The sequence below is a fragment of the Trachurus trachurus genome (assembly GCF_905171665.1).
Source record: "Trachurus trachurus genome assembly, chromosome: 1".
Taxonomy (NCBI): domain Eukaryota; kingdom Metazoa; phylum Chordata; class Actinopteri; order Carangiformes; family Carangidae; genus Trachurus; species Trachurus trachurus.
Window position 1 is genome coordinate 32,481,861 of NC_139891.1, and position 24,704 is coordinate 32,506,564.

The 24,704-nt window shown below is 41.2% G+C and overlaps 1 protein-coding gene across 1 annotated transcript in view; it reads right to left on the reverse strand.

Moving 5' to 3' along the window:
* The window catches only part of cacna1ab (calcium channel, voltage-dependent, P/Q type, alpha 1A subunit, b), a gene marked incomplete at both ends in the record, with an annotated part of 208,654 nt that extends 184,240 nt beyond the window's left edge, over positions 1-24,414 (reverse strand). Inside the window, one exon of the mRNA XM_083969756.1 lies at positions 24,029-24,414. Coding sequence (XP_083825882.1) covers positions 24,029-24,414 — 386 coding nt within the window. The remainder of the gene's footprint in view (positions 1-24,028) is intronic.
* Positions 24,415-24,704: the final 290 nt, after the last annotated feature.

Below are 24,704 nucleotides of genomic sequence, written 5' to 3' on the forward strand. Positions count from 1 at the left end.
GCTGAAAACCAACCTTGTAAGATCAGAGCCTCCGACCCGGTGTCCCAGCTCTCGTCTGCGGCACCGCCACACAAACGCGCCCCGTAACCCGTAATCTCTTGTTGATGACAGATAAGACTACACAAATATACACATGGTAACATGGTAGATGATAAATACCGTTATCTACCACTCTATTGATAGATTTCTCACCAGCTTCATTGTAAACAAATGCACATGGAGGAGAGGAGGGTTAGAGACACAGAGGAGAAGCAACCGGATTTACATAGTTCCCCTTTAACTGGACTAAATTGGACCAGTTCAAAACTCCTCGTCCTTCAAATGAAACGACAAAATGACAAGTCAGACGCCTTTATTCGCCAGATCGTGCATTAAAAAAAGAGAGACACCACAAACAGGTTTATCTGGAGTACTGTTGAGTTGTTCAGGTTGCTAAAGCCAAGTTCAGACCATAGGACTTCAAACTAGTGGCGCAACAAATCATTGGTAATCCGTTATCTATTCGGATCACTCTCCATGGATTAGCATGCAAGTGGTCAGCGGATTGGAAGATGAAAAAAAGAAAAAAGTTGTATGTGTAGTGTGAGAACACTTAGTTGCACTGCCCTAGCCGAATAAACGGGCAATTAAAAAAACGTTGCTCATATCAGCAGCTCTATGTCACGCATAGCAACAACAGCCAACATGTGAACTACCCATCCCCCACCCCGCTCCCCCTGCTGATCCGAAAATGATCCGATCCATGACTCATAATCGTGATCCGGTCCGATCCGTGAGGTTACTGATCTGCTGCACCTCTACCTACTCTGAACAGTTCGCAGGTCAGCAGGTTTCGCAGTGTGATCAGAAGCCTTCAAGTCCTAAAGAGTTCGTAATACTCAGTCACACATGACACACAATTTCACCACAAGTAGTTTGAACAAAACAGCCTGTAGAGAAAAGATCTGCAAAAAGTTATTTAACTCTTTACTTGAAACTGGATCTTAAAGATGTAGGCCAGACAAAAATAAGCACTACTGGTTTGCACAACGAAAAAAGAAAAGACAATATGGGTTAGGGACTGAATGGGATGAATGGATCGTCTGTTGGAGGCAAGTGTTTTGATTTTTAATCTGAATGACACCATAAAGAAAACGTAGATTAAGTAGCGGCAACTATCCTGCACTCAGCCAGTAATCGCGTCACACACAGGTAAAGGTGTTCGCCAGTCAACAGCTGATTTACCTTTGACCAAGTCTTTTATCGGCAACTTCTAGACTTCCAACAGCAACATCAAAGCACCATGTACTGTGACTGGTGTAAACGACAACCACTGCATTTGTGACCCAACAGTAAAAGGCAGGTACAGCGAACACCCTACGTAGACCGAACCATCTCATTTCAACTCCACTCGTCTATAGACAGCGACGCCTTTCCACCCTCTAAAGTGGGACACGGCTTCAGTTTCTATGTTTCTGACTGACCAGAACTTCTTGAAAACTTGTGAGTGTCCAGTTATTTAGGTACATAACCCTTTTCTTTTCTATTTTTTTGTTTGCAGACCAGTCCTGTAGCTACAGTACATCTCAGTGGTACTGGGTTTGAGAGCAGAACTGTGTGGTAAGCACTGCAATACCTCTAGAAAGTACAGCAACATGCATCCTGCTATAAATCTAACAATGAGCATGAAAAACAAGGACGGAGGTTCAATCCCCAGCCTGCAGGTCTGTTCAAAGGAAGCCAGGCCAGGTGGACCAGAGACTAATGGGAGTTTTTGGTCTATTTATAGTCCTGCATGTTGGACCGAGGCCTCGTCTCTCCAGGTGGTTTCCCTGCCGTCTGCCAAATCCATTGTGGTTCAGGTAACGGGGGGGGAAAATAAATGAGTGGTGGTCAGAGAAGTCTCGTCTGACTGAAGACAAGAGGAAAAGTAAAGATGCAGATTTTACAAAAAGTAGGATGAAAACCAGAGGAGACAAAGTAGAGTGGAGTCAAAAAAAAAGGACAAGAAAGGTGACTGGACGGAAAAGGAGATGGGTTGTAGTTAATTAGGGAGAGAAAGGTGACTGAAAAGAGGACGGAAAGACAAAAAAACAAGCTAAAAATTAGACGAAAAGGGGGCGTTTACGACACCTCAAATAAACGGCAAAAAAAAGAGATGAAAAGGATCTGAGAGGAAGGCGAAGAAACGAAGGAGAGAGGTGGAAGGAGGCAGCAAGTAGGCTAAGGGCAGATAGGAAGCGAGAGAAGAGCGATAGCGAAATGACAAAAAAAAAAAAAGGAGACGAGGAGAGGAGAGCGATTGAAAGGGAGCGATAAGGAGGTGGAGGAAGGTGAAAAGGAGGAGAACAGGGACAGAGAGGGAGATAGTGAAGAGGGTGAGGAGGAGGAGGATGAAGAGGGGAGATATGGAGAGAGAGGGAGGGAGAGAGGGAGGGAACAGCCTGTTTTCTCTGATCCCTCGCTATAAACTCTGAGCACACACCTCCTCAGTGTGTGTTTCAGTACTGTGTCTATTTGTGTAAGTGTGAGTGTTTAATGTCTCCTGAATGTGTGTGTGTGTGTTTTGTGCTATCTGTGTGATGCCAAATGTCTTTTGTACTTTATCTACATACATCTACGTGTATGTATGTGTGTGTGTGTATTTCTATCTTTCAGAGGACCGACTGAAGGTCCTTCAAAGAGAGGACATCTTTTCTCCTACTTATGGTGCATTCAATTACAACGGGGAAGTTGGATTTCTGCGTGAATGAATGAAATTCTGTGTGGCTTTCTCTCAACGGAAAAGGATAAAAAGATAGAATAATAGGGTATAAAAGGAGAAAAAGTTGAAAAAAAGCATCACAAGAAAAAATCAATTGAAATAAATTTAAAATAATTAAAACATCAAAAGTCCAACTCAGAAACTCTGAGAAGCTTCAGTAACACCAAAGTCCTTCTAGGCTGAGCTCACAATCCAAGATGGCCGCTCCCTGCATCAACAGTAGCCTAAATAAAAGCTGAACATTAGCTATCCTGTTTGTCAGCCACTTACTTTTGTTTTTGTGACATTAAATAAGTCACACTGACATTATTGTGCAGCTTCTGCCTGTAGACATCCTGTTGTTGTGTTGCTTTCACGCATAAACTCATCACGTAGTGTGTTGTTGTTTCTGGCTAGTTTTAGCTAACAATGCAAAAAAAACAACAATAGCTAACAAAGGAGTTGCTTTTTTTTGACTTGTTACCAACTTCGAGGGCTCAGACTTAGCTTTAAAGGGTTCAAAGTAAATTCAAGTGAATTGTAACACTTCATATTTTCAGCTGTTACTTTTAAATTGACAGATAAAAACAGAACAAAGTCCAGCAGATACAGAAAGAAGACAAACAGGCCTGTGAAGTTCTCATAGTTTGAAGACTCTGTAAGTAAAATGTGTCTCTTGTTTACACCGATGAGGTCATGATAAATAGAAAAGATGGATAAACTTTTAAATAAATAAATATGTAGCTAAGAAAGTAGGTCTACGTCAGCAAGTGTGTGTGTAGCTACAGTAGCTAAGTAAACCAGGACACAGAGGTAAACCAGGCGCTGATAAAGTGACTGGATAAATCATCTCTCCTTCCTCCTCCTGTATCCTCCTATCTCTACTTCCTCCTTTTCATCCCTCTTTCTTTCTTTCCCTTCCGTTTCTTCTTGCCCTCTCCTCACCTCCCTCTCTCTCTTCCACCTCCTCTTCTCTTTCTCACTCTCTCTTTCATCTCTTTCTCTCTCTCTCATGCAGGTGTAAAATGAAACATTCAGTAGCTGCATGAATAATTTTTTTTCCTCTCGATTATTTTCAGAAACAGATTAATGATCTTCTGCCTGTGTGGATAAAATTAGACACTGAAAGCTCCAGATTAAAGTTGGTGTATGATTAAAGACTGTGGTCACATTTAAGAGCTCAATTTTTGACTGTTGCTAAGAAAGGGCATGTAAACATGTTCACTTTGTCTATCTATTGATATCATATAGGCCTACACCACACTACAAGAGGTCACGTGTCACAAAGTCACTGTTGTTGACACATATATAACTATGTTGGTGGCATATATTATATAACAATTACACACTATTAAGCAGTAGTTAATCATTATGGAATACTTAAAGCTATACAGAAAAGACATTTTAATTTGAGCCCACTATGGGTCTTAACATTAGTGTAATAACTCATCTCTCAGACGATGTAGGCCAAACTTTGTGCAAAATTCTATTTTCGAGTAAATCCGGGATGAAAGTGTGGTATTTTTTTTCCGCATTGGATAATGCAGGCGCACGGATTATACGTCACGTTGCTCACGATTCACCAGCCACTGATATTGGATCCGTCATCTGTCAATCAAACGTATGAGACACACACACACACGGAGCTCGGTCTCGCCCCAAACTTTGAATGTCCCGTCCACTCGATAACAACCAATCAAATTAGTTTTCCTTACTCGGGTAAACTCATGCGGCAACTCGTGACAACTCGGCGCGACAAACAGGTCAAACTGCCCTTTCTGAACACCTTTAAATACCATTAAATACCAATTAGTTTATAACTTGGAAACAGTTATTAATGTTTAACTTTGGATTGATAAAATCACTTATAATGTGTTCAATAATTGTATTTTCATACTTAACAATAGATTCTGAATGTATTAATCAAGTATGTTATTACAAACCAGTTATTTAGATGTCAAAGGAAAGAATCAAACGATCAACTATAAAGTGTCAGTCAACAATTAAAAAAACCCTGTTGGACATGTACTAATGCTCATTGAGGGTAATAGATGTTTTTAAGGTACTTAACAGGTAAAAATGCCTGATATCATGAATTAACGTACTTATTGGTGTCAGTGTAGGAAAATTGGTTTATAAATGATGAAGGCACAACTAATGCTCAATAGTATGTAGTTGTTATAAAGTGTTACCTGTATATTTTCATTTGTATATCCACTATTATATTACATCATTTCACATTTCTACGTCTCGTCTACATTTCTGAATGTTTTTATTTGCTGTGTAAAGTTACTTCAGGAATCCCGTAAAGCACTTTTAGATAATAATACTATTGCATTAGTTCTGGTATTTGAACTATCGTTCCTCTCTGATACAGTATTTATTTCCTGGAAACTTTGTTTCTCTCACCATCACAAAGCAGCTCAAACAGAAACTTCAGCCTGAACAACAAACAAAGAGCTGCAGTTTTTTCCCCCTCCAGGAAACACTGCACTGTAAGAGCAGTAAATTTCATCTGGAGGAAGAAGAGGCTGAATCATCTTTGGATGATGATGTTTGGGAAACAGTTTGTCACCTGAACAGTAACCTGAGCAAATGGGGCAAATAAAAGTGGGGAAAGTGATGCTCTGTTTCTGCTGCAGCTATAATTTAGTTAGAATAAGAAGACAGGTGGGTTTTTACATAAAAAAAAGAAGAAAAAAAATCTCGCTGAGCAAAGCTTTAATGCGTTTAAAAGCCATTTGAGGTTTAAACTCATTTACTCAGTCAATATATCAAAGCAGTCTAAAGTGTATGCGTTTGCGTGCCATAAACGTCCCGAGTGTAAAAGGTTTCATTGAGAAAAAGCTGAGCCATGAAGGGTAAGGCGGTGCCCGCACTAAACGGGAGTGGCTGGCGGTCGGCCAATCACAAAGAGGCAGTGACCCTGAGTGACAGCTAGAAAGAGAGAGAGACAGAGGAGCAGGTGCCACCAACCACAAATGATGCAGTCATCCTTGAACCAATCAGGAAGGAGCGCTTCTCGACTTCATCCGTTCATCATAAAACACTCAGCCGTCGACTCTGTGAGGAGCCGTAAACTGAAACTTTGGACGAAATATGAATCATCATCATCATCATCATCATCGTGCATCATCATCGAAGAACTGCTTTTACATTATTCACGTCCGGTCGAAGCGATACACAGATGGATTTATACGCTGATCCTAAAAGTCTGAGCCAAAAAAGGACCAATTTTCATGTTTCAATGCAAACCTCTAGTGGTCGTGTGAATAATGAAAGTGGTGATTGAGACAGAGGTAGTGATGGATTGTTTAGTTTTATCATGACTACCATGTTTCACTAAAAATCAGCCATGTAGTTTAAAGGGATAGTTCACCCAAAATTGAAATTGAAGCCCCGAAATGTGAAATTGTCGGACAATTGTCGGACAGAAGCTCCTCTTCCTGGTCGAAATATAGACTTATTTAATTTTTTTCGGGACAATTTCGCATTTCGGGGCTTCAATACAAGAGGGACATTACATACGAGCAGCATGGAGGTATTTGGATGTTTTTTGGGTCTTTGGTGTCTTTTTGTTACGAAGACAAGTGGTATCCATTTGCAACCGTTATATGGACATGCACTGCTACGCCGAGACCCCCTGTAACTCAGATTAGCCACGGAGGACTCTGAAACTTCTCCCAGCCCTTAGTTGACATGAGGGTGAGTAGATAATGAGTGCAATTTGAATTTTGGGTGAACTATCCCTTTAAAGGTCTAGATCAAGTCGGAAATTGAAGGTTCCTCCAAATCCGGCCTTATCTTGCCTGTTCTAGGAGGACGTACCACACCCATCCTTCCTGGCCTCCAGTATCCCAAGATTCTTTGTGCACTGTTGTAGCCACGGTAGCCCAGCTTTGCCGCCGGCTTGGAGGAGTGAGTCGCCCACTGAGGAGCTGTTGGAAGTGTGAAAAAGCCGCCACTTTCAAATAATTAATGTTAGGACGTTGATTGCATTCAGACGCAATCAGGAAATGCTTCTGAACGCTGGACCGAAGGCCTCCGAAGCTCGCATGGTTCCTGCTGAAGGATGCAGCCCCTGAATTGGGACACGGCTAATGTCCACCATTCAACCCCTGGCTGGGACAATACCCAAAGAAACCCCACCTCACACTCCAACGTTGCCGTCCAATGACTGATGAGAAACTGTAAAAGGGATAGTTCAATATTTTGGCAAATTGGCCCCATTGCCATAATCCCTATAGTCATAGCAGTGGGTTCGTTACCTTTAATTGTCGGTGCAAGTTGCTGTTTTTAGAACGGCGGAGCAGAGCTACGAGCTTCTTCTCAGAGCTATGCTACGGAGGCTAATGGCATTTCTTGGTTTCCTTCGTCAAACTCATCAAATACACAATCCAACAACTCCAAAATGCTCTGGTGGACACTATGAGATAATAACACAACGTTACCAGACAGAGTTGTTTTAGAGGGAAATGCAGACACTGCATGCCGAAAAACTGTCCCTGACGGAAACGCGCATCAGCGGTTTTGCATGACTTTACCTCGAAAACAACTCCTTCATTACACAATGGTTTATAATTTAATTTCAAGATATGTCTGTGAAACATTGGTTGTTGCTGTGTAATTGTATAACGATGGATTTTTCAATTCAGCATGAAGAAGATCATCATGTTGTAGGCTAGTTGTAGCTATTATAATGTTTCAGATTTTAATAGAAATTCCCAACATTTCAAACTCACCCATTAAGTTCCAAAACATTCAACATGTTATTCTGTAATATAAGATAAATAAGATTAGATAAATAAACTTGTAATCCAACTGTATGAGCACTTAAACCCTGCGTTCTTCAATGGAGACTTGGATGCCAAGACTTGCTTTTATTTTCCAAATCTCCACCACTGCCATTACCATCAGCACGCTCATGCTGTGCAGCCCAACCCTAAACACACCAGCGTCCAACACGGCCTCCTCTCTAAGCACAGAAATGGCTGTGTCATTACAGGAAGATAGCTGTGACTAAGACCATTAGCTAATTGATAGGGCTGACTGTGTTGGCTGCAACCGGCCAGGCTGACGCAACACAAAAAACAACGCACACACCCATTAAGTGTCTGTGATAATCATTTCAGACTCCACAGAAATACTTGTGAAGTTTTACTTTGGAAAAAGATTTTTTTTTCCTCCTACTGTATTTTTTTTTCCTTTAAATCAAGCCATTAATGTGTTTCACTTTAATTTTGAAAGTAGCTCTAAATTCCCCAACAAAGACGACCAAAATCGCTGAAAACGCAAACCTGCCGTTACAAGCCAAAATGTGAATGGAGTCTAATGGAAATGGTGTAAATGAAGCAGACAAATAAAACCTCCCCTCTCCCTCCCCCTCCTCCCCCTCCCACCATTTCCTGCTGGGCTAGATCCCAAACCCCTGAGCCCAAAGGTTTGATTTACAGCCCTTTCACTGTAATAGTATATGAAGTGGAAATAGGAATTTGTGTCTTAGTGGTGTAGCCGTATTCTACATTTCATCAGATGAGTATTAAAAAAAATAAAATAAATAAAAATCATGATGTCTTGACAAATGCACGGTTTGAAACTTCAGTGCTCCTCAGTGTGTTTCTGGTAGAACAGATGTGTGGTATAGATGCATTTCCCCTGTGCTGCAGCTCTGGAAGTGGATATTTGTTTAATCTGCTGCTTTATGCACAGTTCACTCCTCAGAGAGAGCAGGCATGTTCCCTGTGGACTACTCCTCATTAAAATAAAGGACGAATCAATGATTCCTAAACCTTCTATTTACCCAGGAAAGGAATTTGCTGAGCACTCAGACTTTCTCTGCAGCAAAGTTTCACAGTCTCTGCTACACATTTACACCCAAACACATATTTACAAAGGAAATCTAGCTAACTTTGAATGTTACTTTTGTATTTATACACTTTATGATGAAGTAAATTAGGTCTCATTATGGTACTACATGGTGGTGTGTGTGTGGGTAGTTGTACTGCAATATTAGTGAGGACCAGGCTTAGTTTTAGACCTGGGAGAGCGAAAGCATTTTCTAATTTCTCATTGAGAATAATTGGGTTTAGTGTCCAGGTTAAAGCTACGGTCCTCACAATGATAGTAAAACAAGTATGAGTGTGTGTGTGTGTGTACCTCCGTTAAAGTGTGTGTATCACAGGATTAGGAGTGATGGATAACAGCAATACTCTACTGCCACTCTGTGGTCACATGAGGTACTGCAGAGAAATGGAAGTGCCTTAGAAGCACGCGCATGCACGCACGCACACACACGTCTTGTCTTACCTCCACTCTGAGGACAGTTACCTGATTTTCACCCTAAAACCAGGTCATAGGCTCAAAAAGCTCTTTCAAGGTGTGCGAACTGACCAAAATGTCCTCGCAATGATGGTTTCAAACCAAAATTCATCCTCACAACAAGAGACACACGCACACTCTGCAGTCAAAGTAACTAAGCACAGAGTCTACCCAAGTCAAACTTACTATTTCCATTTCCTGTTTCACTCTACAACAGTTCAGATGTAAATATTTGACTTATTATTCTTTAGTTTGCAGATTAATGACAATCAACAAATAAATATAATAATAAGACAAGACTTTACTGATTCTGGAGGGAAAATCCATGAGCGACATATGAAGTCATTAAAATAAACCCTACATTTACACAGATTAAAACATTGAAGTCCAGTGATTATAATACACTTTTTTTTAATGGTCCATTCTGCATGATAAATACTTTTATTTTTGGTACCTAAAGTATAATTTTAATGCTGATACTCACTGTATGTGCTTTCAGTTTTGACTACAGAGTATTTCTACATCATTGTGTTGCTATTTTTTTTTTTTACTTTAAATAAAATATCTGTGTTTTTTTAAGTATATTTTGGGGCATTTTGCCTTTATTTGATAGTATTGTAGAGAGAGACAGGAAATAGGGAGGCAGAGAGAGGGGGAATGACATGCAGTAAAGGGCCGGCCGATGCAGGATTCGAACCGGGGTCGATTGCAGCGAGGACTGTAGCCTCTGCATATGGGCCGCCTGCTCTACCCACTGCACCACACGACGCCCCTCTACTTTCATTTTTAAACTTGTTCATTTTTACTTGCAGCCAGAAAACAGCCCATTCATCTCCGCTCACTACAGGCTTTTATTTTCCTCATTGTGATTTCATTGAGAAAAAAGAAAAGCTTAACTGCAGGATTCAGTTTGACATTTATTTTTGTTTCTTCTTTTGCTCTTCAATTTTCATCTTTCTATTGTCAGTTTCTCTCATAAATCACTTTGAAGTAGCTGCAGATCAAACATGGTGCATGTGTTTGTGTCTGCTGCCACCTAGTGGTCAAATAAATAAACTGCAGGGATTCAGATTCGTCCAACGTTTCCCTTTGCTCTTTCTGTCCTACCTCCTAACCCTCAGTTTTAAGTCCCTCCTTAATACTTTTTCAACTTAGTTTTGTTTTTACACCTCCAATCCTTCTCTCACTCCTCTCCTGTCTCGTTTCCACCTCTCTCCACTTCTTTACCACAGTGGTGACTTTAATTTCTTCATCAGGTTCTTCTAGATCAGGGATTCCCAAACTGTGGTACGTGCACCCCATATGACATGAAAAGGGTAATGGTGACGCTATAGTGTTACATTTTACTCATAAATAAATATCTCATACATTATTTCAAATCAGGTTTTCACAGTGTAAATAGTGAAATTCAAGAAAATCATTTGTAAACCTGAATTAAAAACGTTTGAATAAAAAAAAAAAAATGTTGATAAACTTTTTATTTTTCTTAATGTGCTCAGCAATGGGGTGTTTTAGCTAGATCAGGAAGTAGAGGATTAAAAAGTTTGGGGACTGCTGCTCTAGATGCAGTGAACTCTTCTGAATTAGAGGGACGACATGTTTTAACCCTGGATGCTCATGTTTGTTGTGTGATGTACAGTACAGATGGGAAATGTTTGTTCAGGCGGCTGTGGGCTCTCAAGATAAAGACGAGTCAAAGAGATGAAGCTATAAAATCTTTTATGAGTTTGTTCAGACAGGAAAGAGCATCACAGACACTGACATCACTTCATCTCCATCAACACAAGAGGGCAGCAGATTCCTCTCAGAGAGCTACAACACCTCCTCCTCCTCACACTAAACCTAAGTCCTGTGTGTGTGTGTCAGTCAAAGATCCATCAGACCGTTGATCAAACTGACCGGTCACTGAGTTGTAGTGACTGTTCGTCTATGTGTGTGTGTGTGTGTGTGTGTGTGTGTGTGTGTGTGTGTGTGTTTTCTGAGTCGGGAAGATGGAGGTGGAGTAAATGACGACAGGAAATTGATGCTGTGAGTCACTGAAGGTTCAGATGTCGGATAAAGTGACACAGAAGTGACGGTTTCTGAGAAATGAGACAAATGATCCAAGTCTGTTCTGGTAAAAATCACGTCTCTGTTCATTTTCTAAAACAACCTACGTACTGTATGTTAAATTTAAAGGGATAGTTCAACATTTTGACAAATTGGCCCATTGCCATAATCCTTATAGTCATAGCAGTAGGTTTGTTACCTTTAATTGTCTCTGCAAGCTATTTTTAGAACGGTGGAGCAGAGCCGTGAGCTGCTCAGAGCTACGCTACGGAGGCTCATGGGATTTCTTGGTTTCCCTCATTAAACTAATCAAATACACAATCCAACAACTCCACAACGCTCTGGTGGACAAGTTGTGACCTGCACATTCACCACGCTATGAGATAATAACAGAACGTTACCAGACAGAGTTGTTTTAGAGGTAAACACAGAGACTGCTTGCTGAAAAACTGTCCCTGAAGGCAACACACATCAGCAGTTTTGCATGAATTTACCTCTAAAACAACTCTGTCTGGTAACGTTGTGTTATTATCTCATAGCGTGGTGAATGTGCAGGTCACAACTTGTCCACCAGAGCGTTGTGGAGGTGTTGGATTGTGTATTTGATGAGTTTGATGAGGGAAACCAAGAAATCCCATGAGCCTCCGTAGCGTAGCTCTGAGCAGCTCACGGCTCTGCTCCGCCGTTCTAAAAATATCTCGCACTGACAAATAAAGGTAACAAAACTACTCCTAAAACTGGGGATCCTAAAGGGATTATGGCAATGGGCCAATTTGCCAAAATGTTGAACTATCCCTTTAAAGCTGTGAAACAGCTTCTTTGGCCCTCAGAGGTACAGTAAAAGAGTGCAGCACGGGCTAAAACCTCCATCATTGTTGAGGATGTTCTGACAAACCACACATGTAACATCAACCTAGGAGACGAAGACCAGCACAAACAGCTGTGAAACATTTATAAAAGTCTTAATTTGTCTATTTGTGTAAAACTTTTAAACTAAATCAAAGGGGACAATAAATGATTCAACCTTCAGCTTCAATGGCTGTAAAACATTCACTCCACATCTATTATAAATGCCTAAATGACCTTTCTTCTTACAAGCGCATTTTGATGTTTACAAAAAGTATGTTTACAACTGCAGCTCAGACTGTGTTCAAGTGTTATATTGCGGTACAGCAGGTGAACCGTTGGGTTTTAAATGTTTTAACTGCAGTCCTGTTCGTGCTGCAACTGAGTCGTTATTCATTTTGTCAAAATTAAACCAATCACTACATCTCGTCTGAACACAATTATGCAATTACGCAAGTGCCCTTAATGTGATGATAGAGAGGTTTAATTATACTAGTGCTAGGTCATGTGCTGAAGCTGTGTCTTTACCACAGTGTCTCAAGTTCAAGTCTCACGATGAACATTTCCTGCATCTCAGTCCACCTCCATCTCCTCTGACTCTGTCCATCGCTGTTTTTTGTCATGACTACTTTAAAGGGATAGTTCAACATTTTGGCAAATTGGCCCATTGCCATAATCCCTATAGTCATAGCAGTAGGTTTGTTACCTTTATTTGTCGATGCAAGCTGTTTTTAGAACGGCGGAGCAGAGCCATGAGCTGCTCAGAGCTACGCTATGGAGGCTAATGGGATTTCTTGGTTTCCCTCATCAAACTCATCAAATACACAATCCAACAACTCCAAAACGCTCTGGTGGACAAGTTGTGACCTGCACATTCACCACGCTATGAGATAATAACAGAGACTGCTTGCTGAAAAACTGTCCCAGATGGCAACGTGCATCAGCAGTTTTGCATGAATTTCCCTCTAAAACAACTCTGTCTGGTAACGTTCTGTTATTATCTCATAGCGTGGTGAATGTGCAGGTCACAACTTGTCCACCAGAGCGTTGTGGAGTTGTTGGATTGTGTATTTGATGAGTTTGATGAGAGAAACCAAGAAATCCCATTAGCCTCCGTAGCGTAGCTCTGAGTAGCTTGCGACTCTGCTCCGCCGTTTTAAAAATAGCTTGCACCGACAATTAAAGGTAACGAACCTACTGCTATGACTATAGGGATTATGGCAATGGGGCCAATTTGCCAAAATGTTAAACTATCCCTTTAAAGCAGTAGTATGGTGGTCATTTCTGCACCATTAATGAACTTGAATGAACTTCAATTTAACGTACTTTAAAACTTTTTGATTGATTGAGGGCCAGACAGTTACAGTTACCTTATGTTAATGAATCTTTACAAACAAAGGTCGAACACTAAACAACCTTCGGGTTTAAGGAAAGAAGTAGAAGAAAAAAAAAAGTCACCAACGTGCGTCACATTCATACAATTCATCACCAAAACTGCACCGAGCAGTCGCTGCCAATCAGAATACTAATTTACAGACTGATAGAAAAAGCAGCAGGGCGGAGCCAGAGAGAGGGAAAGAATGAAGGGAATAAAAAAAGAGTGAGGGGGGAGGAACAAATGAGAGTGTGAGGAAAGGAAGGATGAAGAAGTGAAGAGGAATAAATGAATGAACGGGTGGTAAAAAATAAAAAAAGGAACACGGCGGAGGATGGAGGGAAAGAAATACGAGGGAAGGATTAATAGATGAATGGGGGGAGAGAGAGAGAGAGAGAGAGAGGGGGAGACGAAGGGAGAGAGGGAGAGAGGGAAGGAGGAGAGTAAATATTAAAATGAATGATGTGCACTCTCCAGTCAGAAGTGCAGCTGGCAGCAGAGCGACGTCGCCGAGCCAGCGAAACAAACTGACTGATGCTGGCACTAATACAACACAACAGAGAGACGGACGCTCAGGGACGGACGGATGGACAGAGAGGAGGGAGAGGGGGGAGGAGGAGGGAGGGAGGGGCGTCTTCTTCTTTACCTCCTTTATTATTAAAACAGGAACTGAGAAAATGTTTTTTCTACAGTACAACCTCATTCAGGCTCAGTTGGAGGAAGTTTTGTCGTTGCTGTCTGGGGTTTAAACGTGGGTCATGTCGTGGAGGTGGAGGTGGAGGTGGAGGAGGAGGAGGAGGAGGAAACACTTCTGCAGAAAAGAAACGTTTTTTTAACCGAGTGCCAATTAATTTCACTAAGAGACAGAGACGAGAGTTCAGAGACGTCCTCGACACAAGAAACTCTGGTGCGATTAAGGAGAGAAGGGTTGAAATATATTCTTCATAATGTGGGCTAAACCAAAACCAACAACATTAATGATAATTTAACAACTGGAGTAAAGACGTTTTACACTTCCTACTGTACGTAGGTCCTTCCTATTCTGTTACGGGCATGTCAATTATTTTCAGTATAATAAATATTTTCAGTATTAAGTTTCCAAGAAAACATGAATTATGTTGTTTTATTTGTTTTTCAGTTTTTGATGTTTTCTTTTGACTTTCACATTTCATTTTTAGGACCGTTTGATAATATTTTTCACCTCAGTTCATCTTTTTTCTTTTACATGTTCAAAATAAACCACTAACTAACAAAAAACTATGATTTTACCACTTCTTGTTAAAATTGGACAATTTGTTCATTTAGAAGAAAAATCTAAACCTGATAAAGAGTTTTTGTTTGTTTTCTGTTGTTTTTTTGTTTTTTTACATGCAGACATGTGCAGAGGTTGGTCAAAACAGATTGTATTTATTAAAGGGACAACGAGGAGTTTTGAAAGCGGAAGTGTTTTTACACTAAATTTCCCATGAGCCTCCGCACGCACGGTGGAATTCTTGGACCGGCGCAAGACGGACGAAAGCGAAAGCATTTGCCAAGAATGTTTTCATTGATAGAGAATGAAAGTCGGAGGTTTGAAGACGATCAGATACCGTCGTAGTTCTGACCATAAACGATGCCCCAACTAGCGATCCGGCGGCGTTATTCCCATAACCCGCTGGGCAGCGTCCGGGAAACCGAAACTAGGAAATGCTGGGCGAGTCGACCACTAAATAATAATATCGAAATAACTATAAAGACAAAACAATATATTTATTGAAAATGGACCCATTAACAAGTGGGTAACGTAGATTCATCCACATTAATATGAGACTCTTTTATAACCAAATACAAACTCCTCGTCGTCCCTTTAAATATGAATGATGCTCAAAGTGGTTTGTGAACTTCACCGCATTGGTGTGTGTGAGTTTTTGAGATTCTCCCAACATGTCTTCATTTACGCCATTCTAGCCAATCAGACGACTCCCTCCTCCTCACAACCACTGTAAATGGAGAGAGTCAGTTACATACGGTGCACACAAATGGGTGCATCTCAATAAATTAGAATATCATGGAGAAGTTAATTTATTTCAGTCGTTCAGTTCAAAGTCATATATCATGTAGATGTCTTTATTTCTTTTAATTGTAATGATTATGGTTTACATTTCATGAAAACCCAAAATATTGTGAAATGGTTCACTACTGTAACCTATTCATGTCACACTCTAACCAGCTAATTAACTCCAAACACCTGCAGAGGTTTCCTGAGTCTTTAACAGTCTCAGTAGACTGCTGAGTGTGATGTGTGTATACATACAGTATATACTGTATCCAGTATGGACGGTATATATATATATATACAGTGTATATGTGAACAGGGGTGTAGTTGGTTCAGCACAGACCCAACTCTGCCATTTAAAAGCAATAATACTAATCTAATCTGCTGTAATAGGTCTCTGTGCAGCAGGACCAGAGGCCTCCAGGCTGCTCTGACTGTGGATGTTGGTTCGTTTACAGCCCGTCTGCTCCCACAGCAAACAATATATCTGGTTATGACAGTCGACCAGATTGTTTTCCTTTCCTTTTTCAAAACATGTGAGTTATAATGCGCTTTAGTTTCATGTTGGGGATGAAGTTTTGTTTACGTTGTTTTATCATAAAGACAGTTTATTCACATCGTCCACACATGGCGACAGTAAAACCTGAAAAAAACTGAGCCAATTACACTTTAGTTTTTATGTAAGTAATGTTATTAATGCACCTGCGATGAATGGAAATGAACACACACACACACACACACACACACACACACACACACACACACACACACACAGTGGGTTTATGGTGGTGGTGGTGTGGCAGTGACAGAATTTGGCAAGAAGTAGCAGCTTTGGCGTGAGGACACTGCAAATGGCCGCAACCTTCATCTCTGAGGAGGAGGAGGAGGAGGAGGAGGAGGAGGAGGAGGAGGAGGAAGAGGAGGAGGAGGAGGAGGAGGAAGAGGAGGAGGAGGAGGAGAGATGTTGAGATAGAGAGAGATGGACCAAAGAAGAAGGAGAAAAAACAAAAGGAAAGTTCTACTTCTTCTATGATTCATTTCGATGTTTCGGGTCACAAGGATTTTGTCGATCACCTACTCAGCTTTAAAGGGATAATTCAACATTTTGGCAAATTGGCCCATTGCCATAATCCCTATAGTTTTAGCAGTAGGTTCGTTGCCTTTAATTGTCGGTGTAAGCTATTTTTAGATGCTCTGGTGGACAAGTTGTGACCTGCACATTCACCACGCTATGAAATAATAACGGAACGTTACCAGACAGAGTTGTTTTAGAGGGAAATTCATGCAAAACCGCAGACACGTTCCTGTCGGGGGCAGATTTTCAGCAAGCAGTCTCTGCATTTCCCTCTAAAACAACTCTGTCTGGTAACGTTCTGTTATTATCTCATAGCGTGGTGAATGTGCAGGTCACAACTTGTCCACCAGAGCGTTTTGGAGTTGTTGGATTGTGTATTTGATGAGTTTGATGAGGGAAACCAAGAAATCCCATTAGCCTCCGTAGCGTAGCTCTGAGCAGCTCACGGTTCTGCTCCGCCGCTCTAAAAATAGCTTGCACTGACAATGGACCTACTGCTAAAACTATAGGGATTATGGCAATGGGCCAATTTGCCAAAATGTTGAACTATTGCTTTAATAAATGGTCATATGGTTCCTATAGAAACCTATCACACACACTGCACATCATACAAACTGAAAACATAACAAGACAAACCGTTCAGAAACGTGAAAAGTCTCTCCGTCAGTTATCGTCACGGTGACAGTGGGTGTGTCGTCTTTACAGCGCCGGACACAGCTGATTTTATTAGGCCTGACTGATGTCCAAATGTGTGTGTGAGAGTGTGTGTGCTACTACATCACAAGTGTGTTTATGTTGATTGTGTACAAACAAATAAACATTTAAATATTGAGCTGAATTACACCGAACTCACAGGAGAGACAAGACGGTGAAGAATCTTTTACATTTTTAGGGCAGGTCTGATTCATTCACTGTGAATCTATTATTTTTCTCTTAGAGGAGGAGGTCGTCGCTCTCCTCAATGCTTTTTCTGATTAATTATAATTCACACAGGTCTGGAAAAAAAAAACTTTAATGATGTCCAGAAATGAAGTGATTCTTCTTCACATTCACAAAGAAAAGAAAGTTATAGTATATCTCTTTGCTGGAGGCGTGTGGTGTTTTAATGAGATCCAAAATCAGATACTTTCATACTTATGAGATTTTACTGTATATATTTCATTTTTATTCCATCTAAGCTTATTCTAAATGAGCTTTTGGGTCATTTATTGTCATTAAAAAAAAAAAGAAACCACTCAGCTCTTCCTTGAACATGCCCCATGCTGGTCGGCAGCTCCCCTCTTCCCTCTGACTCCGTCTTTGCCTATTTTTGCCTCGTGTTTTCCAGACCACAGCCGTTCTCGTCTTACTGTGACCTCCAGCGGAGTCTCAGCCTAAAAAACACATCTACAGTAACAAAGCACTGTGGCCCTGAAGGGGTTAAAGGACCAGGGGGCAGGCAGGAGGAGGAGGAGGAGGGGGGTGGGAGGGTTTAGGTTCGACTTTCAAGACTGAATTTAGAAAAAAAAATACCAAAAAAATAAATAAAATGAGGCGTTGCTTCTTGTTTATTCATAAAATAAAAGTGAAATGACGTGTTTGAGTCCACGTGAAGCTTAAAGAGTTAACTGAGTTGATTTTTCACCATGACCTCCCGTCGCTCTCTTTTTAAAAAGCCCCGATCAGACGAGTCCAAAATATAACTGCATACATCAATAAATTATTGTGGGTTAAATAATTCAGCAGAAATACAAAGCTTTAATACTTTATAATACTTTATATAATAGCAAGAAGCCTTTTTTTTTATTTTAGCCTTTTAAGCCAAAACCACAAACACAACATGAACTGGACCCACTTCAGCTGCTATATTTTTTTGGTTTTTGTATTTCATGGGCACTAAGTATTGATCATTTATTGAATTCATTGCAAATACTGTATAACATTTCATTGATTTACAACAGTGAGAACTTTTTCTTATTAGATAAAACAGATCTGACAACGTTTTCCTGTCAGGATATGCTTTGCAATATATCAAAATATGTCCTTATAAAACTCAAGATATCACAAAAATGTTCTTATTATCTAAAATATCTTATTGTGACTTAAAGGGATAGTTCAACATTTTTGGCAAATTGGCCCATTGCCATAATCCCTATAGTCATAGCAGTAGGTTCGTTACCTTTAATTGTCAGTGCAAGCTATTTTAGGAACGGCGGAGCAGAGCCGCGAGCTGCTCAGAGCTACGCTACGGAGGCTTGTGGGATTTCTTGGTTTCCCTCATCAAACTCATCAAATACACAATCCAACAACTCCACAACGCTCTGGTGGACAAGTTGTGACCTGCACATTCACCACGCTATGAAATAATAACAGAACGTTACCAGACGGAGTTGTTTTAGAGGGAAATTCATGCAAAATCGCTGATGCACGTTCCCGTCGGGGGCAGTTTTTCAGCAAGCAGTCTCTGCATTTGCCTCTAAAACAACTCTGTCCTGTAACGAACCTACTGCTATGACTATAGGGATCATGGCAATGGGCCAATTTGCCAAAATGTTGAACTATCACTTTAAAGCTGAGTAGGTGATCGACAAAATCCTTGTGACCCGACACATCAAAATTAATCATAGAAGTAACAGTAAAAGAAGTAAAACTTTCCTTTTGTTTTTTCTCCTTCGGCCAAAATGTTGAACTATCCCTTTAAGTATTGTAATAATACAGTGTTGCACTGATTTTCCTCCCACACAGACTTGATCTAATCACATTTCATCCCATTTTTATTCATTAACTCACACGTTCGTCCTCCGTTTTGTGTTATTTGATTGAGTTTTATCATTTCTGGCAGCATATGGATTCTCAGTTCGCTCATTAATGAAGTCGCTGAACTCCGGCGACCGAGCGACAGAAGAGACACGGTGAGCCGTTAAATATGCTCTCAATCACAATTTACAGAGGTGCAATGAATGAATGACTGAGGGCAGATGTGCAGCTGCAGCAGCACCTGGTCCCATGCATGCAGAGTCAATAAGGCTGCTGCTGCTGCTGCTGCTGCTGCTGCTGCTGCTGCTGCTGCTGCTGCTGCTGCTGCTGCTGCTGCTGCTATACCTTTAGATCCCGGGACCGGATCAGGGATCGGGAGGAGAGTCGGTGTGACAGACACACACAGGACCCATCGGCAATCCTTCCCTCCATGGATCTAGTGGCATGACAAGGTAAGTGGGGTTTTAACCTGTCATGTCTAATACAAATCAGCGTCACCACCCCACCCCTAGGGCTTCGCTGACACACCTGGTCCGATCTGCAACTGGGTCAGCAGCTGTCTGCCTGCCAGTCTGCCAGTCTGCCAGTCCTTCTCCCTGCTTGTTTGTCAGTCAAACATAAAAAAATAAAAAATAAATAAAACATGGCGACATAAAGCCACCACCACCACCACCACACTGCCCCCCTGTGTTACAAAGGTCAGGACTCTGCAGGATCAAGGACATGTGACGGGGGAAGAAGTCGACATTTGTGGCCGGTGATGCAGTGGAAACCTGAGCAAAGAGGAGGAGGAGGAGGAGGAGGAGGAAGTCCTGCTCTGTTCTGTTCTTACTGCAGCCAAACTCACTCACTTTCATTTCACTGATTACTTCCTCTCCTCCTCTGAAGGTGTCACTCAGTCAATCAGCTGCTGCAGCTTTTGATTGCAAGAAGAAAAAGGAAAAAAAAGGGAAAGACTGTCGGTCCTGTGTGACGCACAACTGACAGACACTGAACAAAGAGCTCATTTCCATCCCCCAAAAAAAGAAATATGGCAACTATGAAATGACAGGTTTTCTATGGCGATGCCCACAGCGTTTAAATTCATAACAGAAAACTGCTGATTTTTTGCATTTTTCGGAGATTTATAGTCCCACTTCATTAGAAAAACATTTTAGATGTGTAACTTTGTATTACAGGCCAAAGGAAGAAAAAAGAAAAGGTAAAAACAAACCGTCTCCTGTTCGAGTCTTTAAATCCACAAACACAACTCAGTGTCAGTCAGTGAAACATTTCCTGTCTTTTACAAAAACAAACTTTTCAGCACAGCGAGTGCAAAAAGAAGCACCGCAGGCGGCGTGACCGACGCACGACGATCGATGACGATATACAGCTATTGATTTTCTTAGTTGTTTGAATCACTTTTGGACTAAAAGCTCCCAACACCGTTTGGACATGATTGATCAGTCTTGTAACAAAGCTTCCCATTCGTTCGCTCATTTGTTCATTCAGTTTCGGGTGCTGAATAACCGTTTGATACACAACTAGAAACTTCACTTCTTTATATTAAAGCTCCATACAGTATAAAGGTAGATGTTTGTGTTAAAGCTCCATACAGTATAAAGGTAGATGTTTGTGTTAAAGCTCCTTCAAAATAAAGGTAGATGTTTGTATTAAAGCTCCATACAGTATAAAATTAGATGTTTGTGTTAAAGCTCCATACAGTATAAAGGTAGATGTTTGTGTTAAAGCTCCATACAGTATAAAGGTAGATGTTTGTATTAAAGCTCCATACAGTATAAAGGTAGATGTTTGTATTAAAGCTCCATACAGTATAAAGGTAGATGTTTGTGTTAAAGCTCCATACAGTATAGATGTCCATGTGTAGTGTGATTATAAAGCAGCTCTAGGTTCTATATTAATACTGTGAAAGTATCAAAGCCTCAGTCCACAGAGAAATGCACACAGCCTGTATTCAGAAACTGAGCCTTAAAACCAGCAGCCGTCAGGACTTCCTGTCACTTTGTGATGTCACAACAAAGCCCCGCCCCCTCATCACCTGGACCCACCATCCAAAAACTTGCAGGATTTGATTTCTCTGAGCGTTTCAGCTGAAATCTGCTCTATATTTTATTGGATCAGTCAGAAAACAATCGGCCAATCAGAAGAGAGACTCAGAGCCCCCTCCTCTCTTCTGATTGGCCGACACCGACCAGTTGTTACTAGAGTTCAAGAGAGAAGAGCGGTAAAACTACTTTTTTGGTTCTTAATACCTCAAATATGTGTAAAATATAGGACCTTTAAACTCTTTAAAATGCTTTGAAATGCAACTTAATCTGATCACGACCCTCCTGAGTTATAAAGTGTTTTTCCATGAAGAGTTTGTCTACCTCATGTACTTGATAATTATGGCCTGGATCAACTGGGACCTTGTTACGCCTCCTTGATCCCTGATATGATTACCTCAATTAATGTTGAACAAAAGTAATTATGTTTTATGGCTCTCCTCCTGTCTCCAGGTAACCTGTGGAGAGTCCGGTGTCGGGCAGGAAACAGATAAGCTGAAGGAGTTTCTTTTCTTTTTTTTATGAGATATGAGTTGTTTAGGATAATGAATAATCTCTGTGGGAAACAGAGGAAGGAGGAGGAGGAGGAGTGAAGGTGAGAGGAAGATAAAGGGATGGACAGATAAACAGGGAGTGTAGTCCTTGATGTTCGGACATGAGGTGATTAGCCGACACCACGCTGTAATTACCAGGATTGTTTCCAGCTCTGATTATATTCCCACCGACGTGTTCGCACATTCAGCTTCTTACCTGCAGTTTAAAAACTATGCTGACACACACAACCCAGTTCTGCAGCCGTACTAAACTTTTTTTTTAGCTTCTTTTAACTTCTTGTTTTGGTTTTTCCTGCATGTTTTTCTGTTTTGGTTTGGCTTCTCCGTTCTTATCAACCTCGACCAGCAGCAGCAGCAGCAGCAGCAGCAGCAGCAGCGACCAGCAGGCTCTGATAAACCAACTGTATACGACCAGGCCAGCTTCTCACCTTCAAAACACAACTATACAACCTTGCAAAGCAGCTGGACGCCTTGCAGGGAAAGAGTCCAGAGTCCCAAACAGTGATTTGGACCAATCAGTATCCTTCCTTGGAGGGAATACTGGCGGCTATAGCGAATGGTTATGGTTAGTAATCCTAAACGTGTTCTTAAATACAAACTTTTCTCAGAAAACCTCAGACCATGGCTCATTATTGTGGCGTTTCCTCTTAACTGTTCTCCTGCCTTGCCTTGCCTTACTGTTTCGTTTTTTATTATTTTTAAACCAACTTTTTTCGATTCAGCTGTGTAGAGCAGTGAATGCTGTGTATCTAGGGTTCCAGAAATCTTAGTATATTCCACTTTTCATCTGTTAGCTGACCTACAGATTGAGAATTTATAGAGCTTATAGAGCAACATTATGTAGTTTCTGAACACAGATAGCCAAAATAACAATTCATCCTATTAACCGTTTTTCTACCACTTGAATGAGTTTAGAAACATTATTTAAAGGTCGAGAAACTACATAGTGTTGCTACTTCACTTGGCAGCTTAATAACAACCAAAGACGAGCCAAGGCATTATAGAAAACATCAAGTTCTTGGATCTTTGATTACAAACCAAAGGCCAAAGCTTCTGCAGTTTGAATTAAAGGCTGAATCAGCTGATCTTTTGATTCAGTGTTCAGTTCAGTCAGTTCACTTACCGACTAGGGATGTCACGATTACAGATTTTCTTGGTACGATTATTGTCAGAGAAATAATCACGGTATTATCACGTCTCGTGATTATCACGATTATTATGCATTAATTACTTTCACAACACTATTAATGTGTAAAATCAAATATAGTTAAAGGGATAGTTCAACATTTTGGAAAATTGGCCCATTGCCATAATCGCTATAGTCATAGCAGTAGGTTCGTTACCTTTAATTGTCGGTGCAAGCTATTTTTAGAACGGAGGAGCGGAGCGTCAGGCTGCCCCGGCTACGCTACGGAGGCTAAAGGAATTTCTTGGTTTCCCTCATCAAACTCATCAAATACACAATCCAACAACTCCAAAAGGCTGTCGTGGACAAGTTGTGAGCTGCACAATCACCACGATATGAGATAATAATGGAACGTTACGAAACGGAGCCATTTTAGATGGAAATTCATGCAAAACCGCTGATGCGCGTTGCCTTCAGGGACAGTTTTTCAGCAAGCAGACTCTGTATTTACCCTGTATTTACCTCGAAAATGGCTCCGTTTCGTAACGTTCCATTATTATCTCATAGCGTGGTGATTGTGCAGCTCACAACTTGTCCACGACAGCCTTTTGGAGTTGTTGGATTGTGTATTTGATGAGTTTGATGAGGGAAACCAAGAAATTCCTGACGCAGCCTGGCGCTCCGCTCCTCCGTTCTAAAAATAGCTTGCACCGACAATTCAAGGTAACGAATACTGCTATGACTATAGCGATTATGGCAATGGGCCAATTTGCCAAAATGTTGAACTATCCCTTTAAAATATACATTACTAATTATAAAATATTTTAAATATCTATCAAAATATGACCAATTATTAATCAGCCAGGGGAAGTGTCATCGATACCAAATGTTTAAGTTAATTTTAATCTCTTTTTTTTTCCAATTACAAATGACACTCTAGCATTTAAATTCCTACCAATTCAATGCTACGTTAAACGGTAAATGGACCAGTATCTGTGCATTTACCTTTACTTTGGCGCACATCTGCCAACACGGTTCATACATGATCTTTTTTTTTTAAGTGACGGTATTTAGGAATCTTTGCGATCAATTGTGGCATCCCTATTCCCGACCCTCCCTGTTGTAAATTAAAGAGACTTGTACTCACTCCCACTGTTTCCTCCTGGCCTGAGGTGTGTTGTGCAGCTTGTGCGCCTGGTGTGCCTTGATGACGTCCCGGTGGTCCACCAGTCCCCCCCTCCGCCGGATCGGTGGGGCGTTGGGGTCGGCGCTGCTGGTGACCAGGGACATGGAGTTCCTGCCGGAGCGAACGCCATAGCTTCCCCCTCCGCCGCCGAAGGGCACCTCGTGGTACTGCTCCACGCGGACGTCGTACACGGCGTGGTAGTAGGTGGGGTTGGGACCCACGCTGCTCCCGCTGATGGGAGGAGGGTGGCAGCGCAGCGGTCGGTGAAGGCCCTGAGATGAGGAGGAGCAGGACGTCTGAGGCCACGCCACCGAGCCGCCATGGTCCTGGTAAAGGTGGGACAGCATGGAGCTGCAGGAGGAGAGAGGGGGGACCTAGAGGTTTATTACCAGAACCACAACCAGTGTTGATCATGATCACTGTGTAAAGACAACCAAAGAGATTAAAGGCAGTGAATGGACAGGTTCAACATGGGCGACATCGATTTTAAAGGAGACATATTATGTCCCTTTTCCACAAATTAAAATAGTTTCCTGGTGTCTTAAAGGTGTACAGAAAAGAAAACTGAATTTGAGCCCACTCTGGATCATAAAATTAATGTGATAACTCACGTTGTAGGTCAAACTTTGTGCAAAAT